The 17842-nt window shown below is 47.5% G+C and overlaps 1 protein-coding gene across 1 annotated transcript in view; it reads left to right on the forward strand.

Moving 5' to 3' along the window:
* The window catches only part of C7H11orf80 (chromosome 7 C11orf80 homolog), a 57842-nt gene that overhangs the window by 19575 nt on the left and 20425 nt on the right, over positions 1-17842 (forward strand). Inside the window, exons 8-12 of the mRNA XM_038408410.2 lie at positions 10195-10399; positions 11312-11459; positions 13654-13800; positions 14657-14778; positions 15575-15685. Of these exons, the coding sequence (XP_038264338.2) occupies positions 10195-10399; positions 11312-11459; positions 13654-13800; positions 14657-14778; positions 15575-15685 (733 nt within the window). The remainder of the gene's footprint in view (positions 1-10194; positions 10400-11311; positions 11460-13653; positions 13801-14656; positions 14779-15574; positions 15686-17842) is intronic.

The following is a 17842-nucleotide window of genomic DNA, read 5'->3' on the forward strand; positions in this document are numbered from 1 at the left end:
GTGCCTGAGCTAGAAACAGAGTCTCAGTTCAGTGCCCTCACCACTAGACCACACTGCCTCAGACGAGACCTCAATTTCTAATGTGAAGCTACACATACACAAGAAGTATTATTCCTTCTGTATTTAGACTGTGAACTCTTTGGAACATGGACCATCTCCATTGTGTGTTTATACAGCACCTAGCACAATGCCATTCTGGTCCATGATGGGGGCTCCTAGGTGCTATAGTAATATAATCTATTAATAATAATAAAATAATAATAATAAATTATACATTAGAGAGAAGCAAAGCCTCCAGAAAGGGAACAAAGCTGTGTTCTTTTCCACTGGCCTCTATCTGGGTGCACAGTGGAGGGGAGCTGCTGTTACCATACAAATAACCTTTGTATGACATTATACTTGAGATATGCATGTGTCCCGAGCAAAGTCACTGGAATTTTTTCCCCACAGTGGTACCCATCAGGGCGGCTCGAGCACCCTCTGCAGCCACATGCTTATAGCACTGGTATAAAGCACCCAGCCAACCCAATGCCCCCTCAGTTCCTTCTTACTGCCCGTGACAGTTGCTGGAACTGCTATCCTTGCTTCGGCAAGCTCTCTCAGTGGTCTTCTTTTCATATATTTGTACATAGTTGTAGTCAGTTTTAGTGAAGTTCTGTAACTTCGTGTCTTAGCAGAGTTTTTGTCTGTTCCCCGGTGCTGTGACATGCCTCCGCCACCAGGCTTTAAGCCCTGCATCTCCTGTAAAAAGACTATGCTCCTTAGTGACATGCACTCAAGCTGCCTGAAGTGCCTGGGAGAAGCTCACGTTGGGGACTGTTGCCAGATCTGCAGAGACTTTAAGCATTGCACAAAGAAGGACCAGGAGGCCAAACTGAAATTTTTGTTCATGGAGGCGGCACTGAGACCTCCATCTGAGGCAGACCAGTCGGACTCAGCACTGAGTGCCTCAGTGTAGGTAAGAAGTGCTCCTCCTACCATACTGGAGTCCGAGCACCATCCCCAGCACCTAGGAAAAGGCACAAGAAACAGTTAGCCAAGAGGGAACAATCCCCGTCACCAAAGATGGCCAGACATGGGGATCAGAGTTGAGTGCAACCTAAACCAGGGCACTCTTCTGTCTTGGTACCACAGAAGTCAGCACCATTAATTCCAGCACTACGCAGGCACCATTGAGTCTGGTATCAGATGAGTCATCTACATCTGCAGCACAGCTTGGTACCAACGCTATCTCAGTACCAACGACGTTAGAGGCGTTGGCTGCTGCCAGAGACTTTCTCTCGCCGTCGGTATCAGTATCACCAGCAGTACAAGAGTTTGTGTTATCAGTACCAGCAGTCAGGAAGGAAGCCATTAGTTCTGGTCATTGTTCAGTTCCATGCCTTTGGGTGCCATCAAAAGGGAAACTGGCTATGCTTGCTTCAGTGTGGACATCTCCACCTCAACAGCAGTCTCTGCCACTGGTGGGAACTGTACCACCATGGTCACCGGAAAAAGATTAATTGTCATTTGAGTTGGAGATGGAGTCTCACTCCTCCCGTCCGAGGAGTCGTTCTCGCTACTCCCCCAGACATTTCTACCCTTCCATGGACATAGGCAGAGGAGTACCATCGAGTACGTGGCCAGGAAGTCATTGGGGAACCTACATCAGTCCTGTGGCCCTTTTGGAACATGTGGGGTTTTCCCCCAGTTTCCAGGGCTTATTCCAGGAGCTCCTATTCAGTGGCCTTGGAAAGGGGGGCAGCATCATCCCATCAGCCAGCACCCAGCCTGGACTCTGGAACTGAGCCCGGTCTTGTACTGCAAGACCCGGCACAGCAGGATCCTACAGAGGCTGAAAGGGAGGAAGTGCTTGCACAGCCAGTGCTGGCCTCCACCTCCTCCCATGACGAGGCAGTCTTAGGAGGGGGCGTCACCTCCCGCTCCCCCCGATGACTATAAAGCTCATCAAAAGTTGCTAAAGAGGGTGGCCTTAAATCTGGGCGTACATGTGAAGGTAGTGAAAGTGTCCTCACAAAGCCTACTTGATATTTTAACTGCTGTGGGCCTTTCAAAAGTAGCCTTGCCGCTCAATGAGGCCATTATGGACCCTGTTAAGACCTTGTGGTAGACCCACACATCCCTTCCCTCCACATCTAAAAGGGCCTAACCCTGTTCCTGCCCAGGGTTATGAGTTCCTGTACGCCCATTGCCCCCTACCCCTGGATCCCCAGTGGTATCTGCTGCCAATGAGAGAGAAAGACAGAGTCATCAGGGTACAACCCCAAAATAAATGGATTTGGTAGGAAAATGTATTCTGCTGCAGGGTTACAACACAGAATTGCAAATCAGGAGGTGCTGCTGGGAAGGTTTGATTTTAATATGTGGGACTCCATGCAGAAGTTCAAGGACTTGCTCCCTGAAGAGGCTAGGTAAGAGTTCTCCTCGCTGGTGGATGAAGGAAAATCAGTGGCAAGGACCTTGTTGCAAGCTGCTTTGGATGTGGCTGACTCAGCAGCCAGGTTCATGACTTTGGCAGTGGCCATGTGCAGAAGTTAGTGGCTGCAGTCCTCAGGACTCCTGCAGAAGGTCCAGCAATCCTTTCAGGACCTACCTTTTAAAGGAGCTTTGCTCTTTTCAGAACAGACTGATGCAAAGCTTCATGGGTTAAAAGACTCCAGGGTATCCCTTAAGTCCCTTGGATTGTACACACCAGTGCCTTCAAGGAAGCACTACAGGTTCCAACAGCCATCCAGTACTCTGCCCTGGCTGCCTGTCAGGATCTGCAGAAGAAAAGAAGCAGGGGTTAGATTACCCGCTTCTACCTCGACGTCAATGCCAGCCTCACCCAGACATCCAGGGGGTTCTAAGCAGGTGTTTCGGCAGGATGCTTGAGGATGCTATACCAGTTCCCATGATGCCAGACCCTGTTTCTCCTTTGCTTACAAACTGCCTTTCCCACTTCTTCAGCACATGGTCCTGTATCACCACGGACCGTTGGGTGTTGAGCACAGTGAATGTGGGATAAACCCTACAGTTTATTTCTACTCTTCCTTCCCATCCTCCCTCCCTGTCCCTCTTCAGGGACCCCTCTCAGGAAGAACTTCTGGCCCAGGAGGTTCAATCTCTCCTTCAGGTGGAAGCTGTGGAAAAAGTTCCACTGAATTTAAGAGGGAAGGGGTTCTACTCCCATTATTTCCTAATCCTAAAAGCCAAGGGACGTCTCAGATGAATTTTAAACCTGCATCAACAACAGCTTAACAACTATCTCAAGAGAATAAAGTTCCACATGGTCACCCTGGCATCCATTATCCCTTCCCTGGATTCCGGGTATTGGTATGCTGCCCTTGATTTAAGAGACACCTACAGTAGAACCTCCGAGTTATGAACACCCCGGGAATGGAGGTTGTTCATAAGTCTGAAATATTTGTAACTGTGAACAAAATGTTATGGTTGTTCTTTCAAAAGTTTTGAACTGAACATTGACTTAATGCAGCTTTGAAACTTTACTATGCAGAATAAAAAGCTGCTTTCTCTCTCTCTCTGTCTTTTTTTTTTTTTTAGTAGTTTACATTTAACACAGAACCGTACTGTATTTGCTTTTTTGTGTGTGTCTCTGTTGCTGCCTGATTGCATACTTCTGGTTCCAAATGAGGTGTGTGGTTGACTGGTCAGTTCATAACTTTGATGTTCATAACTCTGAGGTTCTACTATATTTTCATAATTCAATATACCAAGGATACAAAAGGTAACTTGGATTTGCAGTGAAACACTTGCACTATCTATTCATGGTCATCCCATTCAGCCTGTCTGCAGCTCTGCGGGTGTTCACAAAATGTCTGGCAGTAGTGGCAACCTTCCTGATGAAGTTTGGGGTGCAGGTCTACCCTTATCTAGATGACTGGCTGGTCGAGGGTCGGTCCAGGGTCGGTCAAGGGCTCAGGTAATGTCCAACATTTGACTCGTCCAGTCGACATTCAAGGCCCTAGGCCTTCTGATAAATATAGAGAAATCTACCCTCACTCCAGCACAGAGGACAGAGATCACTGGGATGGTTTTTGACTCTACTCAGGCCAGAGCTTACCTCCTAGAGGGACGTTTCCAGTCAATCAGATCCCTGATAACGCACCTCAAGGGTCATCTAATCGCAACAGCCCAAAATTGTATGAGGCTTTTAGGTCACATAGCCTTGGGCACTTACATGGTACAACACTCAAGGCTGCACCTCAGGCCCCTCCAGACATGGCTGGCCTCAGTATACTCAACAAAGCTCCACCATCTGGACACTGTACTCACAGTACCTGCTTGGTTCTCATCTCCCTTAGTTGGTGGTTGGATCTGCTCACTGGTTGTGCAGGTGTTCCCTTTATACCCTCTTGTGATAAATGAAGTGGGGCCGGGGGGTAGCTCCCTTTGATGGACACCCAGCCAGCCAGTTAGCTGTAAAATCCCTCTTGGTCTGTTCTCTGCTTGCTTCACCTGTAAAGGGTTAAAAAGTCCTCCAGGTAAAGAAAAAAAGAAAAAGTGGTCACCTGACCAAAAGAGCCAATGGGAAGTTAAAACTTTTTAAAATTGGGAAGGAACCTTTCCCTTTGTCTGTTGTTCTCCAGAGAAGGAGAAAGGGAGTAGCAATGCTATAAGCAGGAATGCTGTGTAAGGCTTGAATCAGGTATAAATATTAATTTTACATACCTAGAAGAAATCATTGGACAGGGCATGTTTAAATAGACACAATTAGGTTTATTTCTGTTTATTTTTTAAGGCTTGTGGACTCCTCTGTGCTAACCCCAGATGCTTTTGTTTGCTTGTAACCTTTAACCCCCAAGAAAGCTATTTTGGGTGCGTAATTTTTGGAATTGCTCTTTTAAAATCGAGCAAAAGCCTACGTTCCAGATGTATTTTCTTCCTTTTTGTTTGTAATAAAATTTACCTTTTTTAAGAACATAATTGGATTTTTGGTGTCCTAAGAGGTTTGTGCATGTTGTTTGATTAGCTGGTAGCAAGAGCTAATTTCCTTTGTTTTCTTCTCAGCTCTTCTCCGGAGTGGGGTGAAAGGGCTTGAGGGTACCCCACAGGGAGGAATTCCCAAGTGTGCCTTCCTGAGTCTAAAGGGGTTTTTGCACTTGGGTGGTGGCAGCATCTACCCATCCAAGGTCAGAGAGAAGCTGTGACCTTGGGAGTTTAATACCAGTCTGGAGTGGCAAGTATTAATTTTTAAAATCCTTGCAGGCCCCCACCTTCTGTACTCAAAGTGACAGAGTAGGGATTCAGCCTTGACACCTCTCAACCGTCAATGACAATTTGGTCTTAGAGGCGTCAGCACTAGGGTGGGGATCTCACCTGGTGCCCCTCAGAACTCAAGGCCTTTGATCTCCAGAGAAACTTTCACTCCACATCAACGTCAGGGAACTCAGAATGGTTCGCCTAGCATGTCAGGCCTTCCTGCTCCACATTATGGGCAGAAACTTGTTTGTTATCACAGACAAAACTGTAACCATGTTTTATCTCAACAGGCAAGGAGGAGCTCGCTTTTCCCTTTGTCAAGAAGCGACTCAGCTATGGGGAGTTTTGCACAGCCCACTCAATCTACCTTGAGGCCTATTACCTTCCAGGAACAAAAAATAAGCTGGCAGATCACCTCAGCAGGTCTTTCTCCAGTCACCACGAGTGGTCCTTCACCTGGATGTGGCGAGAGATGTTTTCCGGCATTGGGGGACTCCCCAGATAGACTTATTTGCAACTAGGTACAACAGGAAGTATCACCAATTCTGCTCCCTCCTAGGCCTCAGACCAGGTTCTATCATGGATGCCTTTCTGCTACCATTCATGGGACATCTTTACTACACTTTCCCCCCTATCCCTCTTGTGCACAGAGTACTGCTAAAGATCAAATGGGACCAGGCCCTTGTTGTTCTGATAGCCCCAGCATGGCCCCACCAACACTGGTTCTCCTAGGCCTCTCAGTGTCTACTCTAATCCTGCTTCTTTTACACCCGGACCTGATCTCTCAGGACCATGGTTGGCTGCTCCACCCAAACTTGAGCTCCCTTCAACTAACAGCTTGGAAGCTCCATGTCTAAATCCCAGAAAGCAGACTTGCTCAGAGCAAGTTTGTCAGGTTTTGTAATAGAAAGCCCTCCACTAGGGCTACTTACCTTTCAAAGTGGAAGTGGTTCTCTCTCTGGGCATTCCAATGCAGAGTCTCACCATGCAGTCATCCTTACAAGAAATACTTGAATATCTATTGCACCTGAAACAACAAGACTTAGCAATTCTCTATCAAGGTTCACCTTGCATCAATATCAGTTTTCCACCCTTGGGTGGATAACCGGTCCTTTTTTCCAATGACATGTATATCTGATTCTTCAAAGGCATAGAAAGATTATACCCTCAAGTAAGAGAGCCCGTTCCTCTCTGAGACCTGAACTTAGTCTATTCAAAGCTTATGGGACCACCATTTGAACCTTTGGCAACATGCTCCTTATTATACCTCGCCTGGAAAGTAGTTTTCTTAGCGGCTTTGGCCAGAAGAGTCTTGGAGCTCCATGCCCTCATATCAGAGCTTCCATACACAGTCTTCTTTAAAGATAAGGTGCATTTATGTCTTCACCCCAGTTTCCTCCCAAAAGTGTTTTTGCAATTCATAGCAGTCTACCTACCTGTCTTTTACCCAAAGACATATGCAAATAGGAATGAACAAAGCCTTCACTCATTGAATGTTAGACGAGCCCTAGCTTTCTACATATACAGGATTAAACCATTCTGAAAGTCCACCTAACTGTTCGTAACTGTAGCTGACAGGGTGAAGGGTCTCCCAATCTCTTCATAGACAATTTTGTCATGGATCACTTAATGTATTCATACTTATTACAATCAAGCAGGTGTTTTGCCACCAGCTAACCTGACTGCTCATTCCACAAGGTTGCAAGCATCCTCAGCAGCATTCCTAGCGCAGATCCCTATTCAGGACATTTGTAAAGCAGTGACCTGGTTACTGGTGCACACATTCTCCTTCTATTACCCCGTCATTCAACAGTCCAAAGATTATCCCAAATTTGGTCGAGCTGTTCTGCAATCAGTGTGTCGATGAACTCTGATCCCTCCACCTATTCAACTGCTTGGGAGTCACCTAAAGTGGAATACATATGTGCAATCATTGGAAAAAGGAAAAACTGTTACTAACCTTCTGTAACTGTTGTTCTTTGAGATTCTGTGGCCTGCGTTGTGCAGGAGGTCAGACTAGATGATCATAATGGTCCATTCTGACCTTAGTATCTATGAATCTATGTGTTGCACATGTCATTCCATGACCCGCCCTCCTACCCCTCTACATCAGAGTTTTCTGGAAAGAAGTAACTGAGGGGGAGTAGGGTCATCTGGACGCTTTATACCTGTGCTATAAGCGCGCTGCAGTAGAGGTTGCTTGAGCCTCCCCAGTGGGTACCACTGCAGGAAACATATGCTCAAGGTTTAGCTGATTGCCATATTTGGGGTCGGGAAGGAATTTTCCTCCAGGGCAGATTGGAGAGGCCCTGGAGGTTTTTCGCCTTCCTCTGTAGCATGGGGCATGGTTGACTTGAGGGAGGCTTCTCTGCTCCTTGAAGTCTTTAAACCATGATTTAAGGACTTCAATAGCTCAAACATTGGTGAGGTTTTTCATAGGAGTGGGTGGGTGAGATTCTGTGGCCTGCGCTGTGCAGGAGGTCGGACTAGATGATCAGAATGGTCCCTTCTGACCTTAGTATCTATGAATCTATGAAAACATTTCTGGTGACTGTGCTTTGGGCACACGCACACCTACAGTGGAATGGACATGTGCGACACCTTTCGAAGAACAACAGTTACGGAAGGTTAGTAACTGTTTATTCTTCATCCACTATGCTCTAGCCCCATCTAGCCAGCTTCTAAGGTAATGCACTCCCTTGGAAGGCCCCAATTCAGCGAAGTACTTAAATATATGCTTAAGTCCTATTACGGTCAATGGGATTTAGGCACAGATTTACAGTTAAGCACTTGCTTAAGTGCTTTGCTGATTGCTGGGGCCCCATCCTATAAACACTTATGCATGTTACAGAAGTTGTGTGTAAAAAGAAATATGTATATGTGTTTGCACACAGGAAGAGACCTGGTCAGAACCCAGAATTTTTGTTCCACTGGAAATGGTGACATTTTGGGGAGTGGGGAGGGACGACACTCATTCCAAATCCAAATGAGAAGCCAAAGTGTTATAACTTCCCATGAACGAAAACTTCTGATTCAGGACCATCAGCAAGTTCTGTTTGGATCATGTCAAATTGCTTCATTTTATAATGTCAGAATGTTTCATTCTGATAAGGTATGTCATTTTGACTTTGATTAATGTCATGTAGACTTTTTTATTATTTAATATTAATTTAATATATTTAATATTTTATTACAATAGTGGAACAAAATTAATCAAAATGACAGTCAAAATTATACATTTTTACTGTATCAAAATGAAATGTGTTGTTGGAAAAAAACGAGAATCCCATAAAAATGTCATTGAAATTGATATGCTGCCACAAAACATTTTGATTTCAGCTAAACTGCATGTTTTGACAGAAAACAATTCCATCAAAAATTTTTGAACCAACTGATAATGTCTAGTTGGTACATACTGTATTGTGACAAAGTTCCTGCTCTACCTTGGTGGGTCTTGCGCTTATTGGCAGATTTGCTCGCCTTGGAGCTTCACGGCAGCCCTCAGCTTGGCCGTTTTTCTGAATTCACAGTCCAGGTCAACTCCTCCTGTGTCTGACCAGGAATTGGGAGGATTTGGGGGGAACCCGGGCCTGCCCTCTACTCCAGGTTCCAGCCCAGGGTTCTGTGGAATGCAGCTGTCTAGAGTGCCTCCCGCAACAGCTGTGCAACAGCTACAACTCCCTGGGCTACTTCCCCATGGCCTCCTCCCAACACCTTCTTTATCCTCACCATAGGACCTTCCTCCTGGTGTCTGATAATGCTTGTACACCTAAGTCCTCCAACAGTCCGCGTTCTCACTCTCAGCTCCTAGTGCCTCTTGCTCCCAGCTCCTCACACGCACACCACAAACTGAAGTGAGCTCCTTTTTAAAACCCAGGTGCCTTGATTAGCCTGCCTTAATTGATTCTAGTGGCTTCCTGATTGGCTGCAGGTGTTCTAATCAGCCTGTCTTAATTGTCTCCAGAAGGATCCTGATTGTTCTGGAACCTTACCTGTTACTTTACCCAGGGAAAAGGGACCTACTTAGCCTGGGGCTTATATATCTGCCTTCTATTACTCTCCTATAGCCATCTGGCCCGACCCTGTCACAGTACATAAAATTTGCCACCTAGTGGTATGTATAAATAATAGCATCTGTTGCATTGTTCATTGGCTTATGGGTTCAATAAAGTTGTTGTTATGATTATGAATGGCTTTCTGCGGGCAGCTCTTAATGCTGCACATGTTTAGCTTTACCCATGTGAGGCCCAGTGACATCTAAGGGTTCATGGGTGTCCGTGGTTTTATATTCAGAGCTCCAGACCTGTCTGTGCCCAATCCAGAGCTCTGCGTGCTCTGGACAAACTGTGTAGGTATGGGAAGCAATTGCCTCCCTGCCTGCAGGGACTATAGTGGAGCACTACATCCTGTGAAAGCAGCCAGGTTGGAGTCATATTATAGGGCAAGTGCCTTTTAAGGAGTGTGCACTGTTCTGCCTGTAGGGACAGGAGGTGTCTTGCTGTCACAATCCATTTTCCTGAGAGAGGATGTAGTTCAGGTGGCAGTTATTTGTGTTGCAGTATCACTCCAGAGGCCCAAATGAGATCGGGCCCCCCAACTTGTGCCAGGTGCAGCACAGACCCTGCCTGAGATTGGGGCCTCCCCTTGTGCCAGGTGCTGTACACACCCCAACTTAGATTGGAAGCCAGTTCTGCTGGGCAGTGCACAGATCCCATCTGATATATGGGCCCTATTATGCCAGGTACTATACAGAACCTGCCAATCTCGGTCAGGATTTGTGCAGTATCCAATGTGATGAGGTGTCTTGGTATAGGAACCTGCACAGCACTTGGCACTATAGGTGTTAGTGTAAAATAAGTAATAACAGCTGGATCATTGCTCCTGGCCTGTGAGGGCTAGAGACCAGATACAAGAGTAGATGTGTCATCGGTCTGATCTGTTGCAGCAGTGCCTCTGTTCTTATTTCCTTTTATTTATTTCTGTCCCACATAGGGTTGTGAACAGCTTGGTGTCCTGTGGCGCTAACTTCCTTTGTGACAAAATCCACCCTGTGCTGGGCAGGGCTATCAGCCTCCTGATTCCCCATGAAGTGGCTGAAACTGGCTTCACCGGGGAGCTGGAAGTCACGCCGGCTACGGCGCTATGTCCCTGCCTGAAGCTGTATCCCAATCAGCCTGCTAAGATAGTTGCTGTCTCCATATCCTTTATCAGAAGAAATATTTCAACATGGGGCTAACCAGGGCCTCAAGGGGCCATGGGCCTGCTGCACAGAGGTGAATTGCACTTGAGAAGGATGCTCGAAACATAGGAGTCGCTTCATCAGGAGCCACCATAGCAGATAGCAGTTTAGCCTGCAACTGTGTGCTGAGCTTCGAGCATTTGTATTTGTCCAAGATGCGTATCTGGCCCCCACCACTGTAGTGTCTGAGCACCTGGTACTTTTACTGTATTTATCCTCCCAATCCCCCAGGAGGCAGGGCAGTGCTATTATTCCCCTTGTACAGCTGGAGAACTAAGGCACAGAGAGGCCAAGTGACTTGTCAAGGTCATCCAGTGCATCTGTGACAGAGCAAGGACTTGAACCTGGGTTTCCCAAGTCTCATGTTAGCGCCCTCTCCACTGCAGTGTTCTTCCTCTCAGATAGGCTCATGAACCATCTCATCCTACTGCAATTTTCACTGGTCACAATGAACAGAGGAGTCAGTTTTAGCTCTTGTGAAGCTCTCATTGATCCTGAGAGGCACTGAGGTGTGGATCCAGCACCCCTTAGGGTTAGGCCATCCCGAAAAAACTGCCACAGAGAAAATGTGCTGGGTGAAACTCTCATGTGCTGTGCAGCAGGCAAGATAAGGATGTAAGAATGGTCCGTTGGGCCTTAACATCCACTATAATGTAAAGGTCAAGCAGGTCTCCAATATCACACTGCTCCTGGAAATTGCTGTACCTTGTAGCACCTAAGAACACTAGGACTGAAAGATCAGAGGGTAAATACACATGTCTTTACAAGGGGGAGCCTCTGGCATATACTGCAGGAGAGGGAAAGGTGTTTGTTGTGCTCAAATTTCTTTGCTTTAAGCCTCACAGTGGTTTCTTCCTTAGCCAACAATACATATTTTTCTACGACCCAGCGGGTCTGCCCATATCATTCTATGCAAAGGGGAAATCATCTTTGTTTTTCAATGACCCATCGAACTTAGCAGAATGGGAGAAATACAGCTATAGTACAACATTGGACTCAGATCCAGGGCAGGAAGAAGGTGCTGTCATTCTCAAAGGCAATTGTGTAGAGCTCACAGCCTTCTCAGAATCTAAAGATCCCTAACCAAGATCAGGCCCCCCTCGTGCTGAGTGCTCAACAATCCCCAGTCAAGATCGGGGCCCTGTTGTCCTGGGTGCTGCACAGATCCCAAATGAGATTAGAGCCCATTGTGATGGGTACTGCACAGATGCGTATTTAGAGCTTCCCATATTGGTTGGCTCAGATCTCAAGACAAATCAGAATTTGTCTGTAGCCAACAGCACAAGCATCTGAAAATCCACTGATTTGTCACAAAGGATGCACTCAGACTTGAACTGGTGATTTTGTGGCAAAATCTGACCCACCTCACTCCAATCCTGTTGTGTCAATTTGGCAGGGTGGCCAGTGCTAAAGACAGAGAAGAGAGGGAAGGTACGTCTACACTGCAAAAAACCCTGCGGCAGCAAGTCTCAGAGCCTCTGTCAACTACAAGGCTAAATATAGCAGTGCAGGTGTTCAGGCTTGGGCTGGAGATCAGACTGTGAAACCCGGTGATGGGGGTGGGTCTGAGAGCCTGGACTCCAACCCGAGCCCAATTGTCTACACCAGCAGTTCTCAAACTGTGGGTCAGGATACCAAAGTGGGTCAAGACTCCATTTTAATGGGGTTGCCAGGGCCAGCATTAGACTTGCTGGAACCCCTGGCTGAAGCTGAAGCCTGAGCTTCACCCCCACTCTGGGCAGCGAGGCTCAGGCTGTGGCCTCATCTTCCCCCACTTGGGGTGGTGTGGCTTGGGCTCCGCCCCCACCCAGGGTCATGTAGTAACTTTGTTATCAGAAGGGAGTCACAGTGCAATGAAGTTTGAGAACCCCTGGTCTACCCTGCTAGTTTTGTCCCCTTGGCTCAAGCTCAAGTCAGTTGACCTGGGCTCCGAGACAGGCTTTTTTTGTGGCAGACATACCCTCGGGACAGGGCTGTGGAGTGAAGTTGGGGGGCTAGACAGGCAGGCACAAGAATGGGACTCAGGACTCATGGCTTCTATTCTGTCTCCTGCTGCTAACCTTGGACAAATCCCTTTCCTCCTGGTGGCTCTGTTTCCCCTCCCCGTTTTTGGAGCATGGATTCTCTTGTGTGTCTGTGCAGGGCCTGGCCTGGCAGGGGCCACAATCTCAGTCCAGGTCTCTGAAACACCACCACGATGAGGCCTGGATTGTAAATGGTGCCTCTAGGTAGCACTATCATGCTATTAAGTAGCAGTAATACCCAGTGGCCATTGTTAGAGCCCTGTCTTTCTCCATCATGCCATTTTGTGGCACTGAGAAGCCCTGTGGCAGCAGGATCCCAAAGTTCTTTTAGTAACTAAATGAGGGCAAGATTTTCCTGAATGTTTCTCCCCTAAAATACTGAACAAACCATGCCATTCTCTGTCTCCTGTTTGAAACATTTCCCAGCATGCACCTTTATGCTTTCCCCCATGCTGCCCCTTCATGCATGGTGGGAGCTGCCTGCGAACATCCTCAAAGCCACCTTGCTGTCCTTCCACCCCTATTAGCCCCCATTTGCTGTGCACTGCAATACGTTCCGCAGGGTGCTATGCAGCTGGTGAGCTGGGAGTGCTGCTGAGTGTGCAGACTGCAAGCATTTCATTGGTTCTCTTTGCTCTTCCTGTCTCTTGGTTTAATTCTGCCGGTGGCTATGATCTAACATCAAGGCTTTATCTGCTCACCCAAGTTGTGCTGTGCCTGGGTAGTTAAAGTGGTGCATCCCCCTAGTGTAGACACAATTATACTGGGATTAATGTGCTTTTGGATGGTATAGTTATTCCCTAAACTGTACCAGAATAAGGCATCTTTATCCTGGTATAACTGCATCCACACTAGGAACTGTCCCAGTATAACTAGATCAGTTAAAAAAAATCCCCCCCTGGCATTGCTTATAGCAGGAAGAAGGCTGGATGTAGACCTGGTTGTTGAGTGCGAGCTCTTTGAGTCAGGGAACAGTCTCTTTGTTACATTTGGACAGCACCTAGCAGAACTGGCACTACCACAGTGCAGCCTAAGTGGGATCTGAGCTGTTGGAAGTCGTGGGTGCTGAGCGCCATCCTAGCAGCAGCACTGCACCAATATCATGAAGCCATTTGCTTGATTAAAGATGGTAGCACTGGCTGTGTCTCTTTGTATAAAAATGCTGCTTGATGTTCCATTGCCCCCCAGATCGAGTGAGCCCAGACGTCAGATATAAACTTCACCGGGACGGTGGAAGCCAAGAAGATGATCCGGATACTTGGGAGCAGACCCTGTTGCTCTTCCTCTTTCTCCATTACTCAGACCAGTTTCAAGATAAGCCATTTTACGATTTCTGTATGTATAAAGACAGGTTTCTGAGTAGCAGCCGTGTTAGTCTGTATTCGCAAAAAGAAAAGGAGTACTTGTGGCACCTTAGAGACTAACAAATTTATTTGAGCATAAGCTTTTCGTTGCATCCAATGAAGTGAGCTGTAGCTCATGAAAGCTTATGCTCAAATAAATTTGTTAGTCTCTAAGGTGCCACAAGTAATCCTTTTCTTTGTATGTATAAAATCGCTTGACTGTTTTCCAGGGTAACATCCCAGCCCAAATCTTGGGCTTGTCTTCCCCTAGAGGCTGGAAACAAAAACTGCAGTGTTGTATATGATTAGTTCCTAGAGCCCTAACCAAGATCGGGGCCCGTGTTGTGCCCAGAGCTGCACAGACCCCAACTGAGATCAGTGTCCCTGTGTGCCTGGTGCTGCACAGACCTCACTGAGGTGGGGGTTCCTGGCATGGCAGGCATTGCATCGGCTACAGATGAGATGGGGGTTCCTGGCATGACAGAAATTGCACCGGCTCCGAAGGAGGTGGGGGTCCCCAGCATGCTGGGTGCTGCACAGACCCCAGTGCAGTGCTATGGGGCACTATGCTGCAGGGAACATGAGAGAGCCCTGTTGATGTTGCGGGGTTTGTGCAGCACCTGGAAGGACAGGGCCCTGCTCTCACTCAGGATCTGTGCAGCACCTGACACACTGGGGACCTGGTCTTGGTTGGATCCTCAGTGCAGCCCTGCAACATAAATAATAACTGATTTGCCTTTGGGATTTTGACCTGTTTTTTGACTCCTTGGATCATCATCGCCTAAAAATGACTCTTCCCTAAGCAAACCAAACCCCATGTAAGTGAACCCCGAACTGTTGTGACTCAGGGGCCCGGCACATGATTGCATCCCATATGGACCAGATTCTCCTGTGCAGCCAGCAGGCAGTGAAGCGCGGAGTCCAGGCTGTCATTGACGCAATGCTAGAGGAGCACTGCAAGAGAGGGAAGGTAGGAGCTTGTACTGGTATATGTATTAGGCAGCACTGAACCCATGGATCTGAGATCACAGGGTCAGCTCTTCTATCCAGGCTCCTCTCTCCATCTTCTCTGCTGTTGTACCAGGGTGAGTTGTGTTCTTGCCTGTTTTTTCTGTTCTCATTGTTTTATTACTGGGTCGAGTTGGCTTCACCACATATCCTGCAGCCAGACTCCTGTGAACCGTGCTCTCAGGAGATTTTGCCAGCTCAGCAGCGTGGGATTTGGTTAGGACTTGGATTCGAAATGTCTGCGCAAAACTTCAGGTTCCACAAGAAGTGGTGTGGGTGACTCAGAAGGAGCTGCTCCCTCTTCTGAGTCAGTGAGCTGCTGCAGGCACTGTGCTATAGAGGGAAGGGTGGGGGAGCCGCAGGGGGCGCTCTCCCTTTGGAGTCCGTGCTGAGCCCAGTGTGGCATTAGGGCATGCTGTGCTGCATGGAACAGTGCCAGGCCCTCAGTACGGGGGTGCTGTCCTCTTGGGATTAGTCCCAGCCCCAGTTCTCCAGAGCTGTGCTAGGCGATGCTGTACTGCTGCGGATGACATCATCTGAAAGAGACATAAACCCACTAGATGCATGGCGGTTTTCCTAGGTGTCAGGCAGATCCCACTATGTGCTGAGCCAATTCCAGTAGGACCATCCCATTCTGACTCCCTGAGCGTCCCCACCACAGGATCTGCCTTGGTTTTTTGATCCGTCCTTGGGTGGCCAGGTGGAGGGGTGTCGATGGGAATGGAAATGTGCAGTAAAATGTTCTTGGCCCTTCCCAGAACCAGCGGAGGTTGAAGCTGTCCCTGCCCGTCATCCTAGGTGCCATTTCCAGCGTGGTGTCCAGCAGCACTAACAGCCAGTTCAGAAGGGAATGTCTGCAGAGTTTGCAGGTAACTATTGTATGTGGTGGATTTTTTAGGATACTGTTATAATTCTCCATGAGAGGCAGCATGGTCTAGGGATTAGCTGTGCTGACTCAACTGGAACTCAGGGCTACTGTGATCTATTTATAGCTCAGCCACTGAACTGCTGGGTGATCTTGGGCAAGTCCCTTCCCCTCTTGGGGCCCCTCAGTTGCCCCTCCCACCTTTTGTCTATTTAGATTGTGAGCTTTTCAGGGGAGGCACTCTATCTCACTATGCATCTGTGCAGGCCTGACACAATGGGGGCCCCAGTCTCACTTGGGGTCAGGGCAGCTCCTGCCAAGACAAGACCCCCAATCTTGGTCAGGGTCTGTGCAGCATCTGGCATAATGATACCCTGATTTCAGTTGAGGACTGTGCAACCCCCAACAGAATTGGATACTGATGAAAGTGGTAGCCTTCCGGGGCTACTATAATATTAATAATGTCATGAGAGGAGTCACCAGATGGCACTCAAGTATCAGGGGGTAGCCATGTTAGTCTGTGTCCACGAAAACAACAAGGAGTCTGGTGGCACCTTAAAGACTAACAGATTTATTTGGGCATAAGCTTTCATGGGTAAAAAAACCACTTCTTCAGATGCATGGAGTGAAAATTACGGATGCAGGCATTATATACTGACACTTGAAGAGAAGGGAGTTACCTCACAAGTGGAGAATCAGTGTTGACAGGGCCAATTCGATCAGGGTGGATGTAGTCCACTCCCAATAACTGATGATGAGGTGTCAATTCCAGGAGAGGCAAAGCTGCTTTTGTAATGAGCCAGCCAATCCCAGTCCCTATTCAAGCCCAAATTAATGGTGTAAAATTTGCAAATGAATTTTAGTTCTGCAGTTTCTCTTTGAAGTCTGTTTCTGAAGTTTTTTTGTTCAAGTATAGCTACTTTAAAATCTGTTATGGAATGTCCACGAAGATTGAAGTGTTCTCCTATTGGCTTTTGTATGCTACCATTCCTGATGTCCGATTTGTGTCCATTTATTCTTTTACATAGGGACTGTCCGGTTTGGCCAATGTACATGGCAGAGGGGCGTTGCTGGCACATGATGGCATATATAACATTAGTACACGTGCAGGTGAATGAGCCCCTGATGGTGTGGCTGATATGGTTGGGTCCTCTGATGGTGTCGCTAGAGTAGATATGGAGACAGTAGGCAACAAGGTTTGCTACAGGGATTGGTTCCGGGTTAGTGTTTCTGTGGTGTGGTGTGTAGTTGCTGGTGAGTATTTGCTTCAGGTTGGGGGGCTGTCTGTAAGTGAGACCTGGCCTGTCTCCCAAGGTCTGTGAGAGTGAGGGATCTTTTTCCAGGATAGGTTGTAGATCATTGATAATGTGCTGGAGAAGTTTTAGCTGGGGGCTATATGTGATGGCCAGTGGTGTTCTGTTATTTTCCTTGTTGGGCCTATCATGTAGTCGGTGATTCCTGGGTACCCATCTCGCTCTGTCAATCTGTTTCCTCACTTCCTCAGGTGGGTATTGTAATTTTAAGAGTGCTTGATAAAGATCTTGTAGGTGTTTGTCTGTTTGAGGGATTGGAGCAAATTTGGTTGTATCTTAGGGCTAGGCTGTAGACAATGGACCGTGTGATGTGTCCTGATTGGAAGCGGGAGGCATGTAGGTAAGTATAGCGGTCAGTAGGTTTCTGGTATACGGTGGTGTTTATGTGACCATCACTTATTTGCACTGTAGTGTCCAGGAAGTGGATCTCTTGTATGGACTGGTTCAGGCTGAGGTTGATGGTGCGGTGAAAATTGTTGAAATCCAGGTGGAATTCCTCAAGGGCCTCCTTCCTGTGGGTCCATATGATGAAGATGTAATCAATGTAGCACAAGTAGAGGAGGGGCATTAGGGGATGAGAGCTGAGAAAGCGTTGTTCTAAGTCAGCCATAAAAATGTTGGCATACTGTGGGGCCATGTGGGTACCCATAGCAGTGCCACTGACTTGAAGGTATAAGTTGTCCCCAAATCTGAAATGGTTGTGGGTGAGGACAAAGTCACAGAGCTCAGCCACCAGGTGTGCCATGGCCTTATCAGGTATACTGTTCTTGATAGCTTGTAGTCCATCCTCGTGTGGAATATTAGTGTAAAGAGCTTCTACATCCATGGTGGCCAGGTTGGTGTTTTCA

This window comes from Dermochelys coriacea, chromosome 7, assembly GCF_009764565.3.
Source record: "Dermochelys coriacea isolate rDerCor1 chromosome 7, rDerCor1.pri.v4, whole genome shotgun sequence".
NCBI classification, from domain to species: Eukaryota; Metazoa; Chordata; order Testudines; family Dermochelyidae; genus Dermochelys; species Dermochelys coriacea.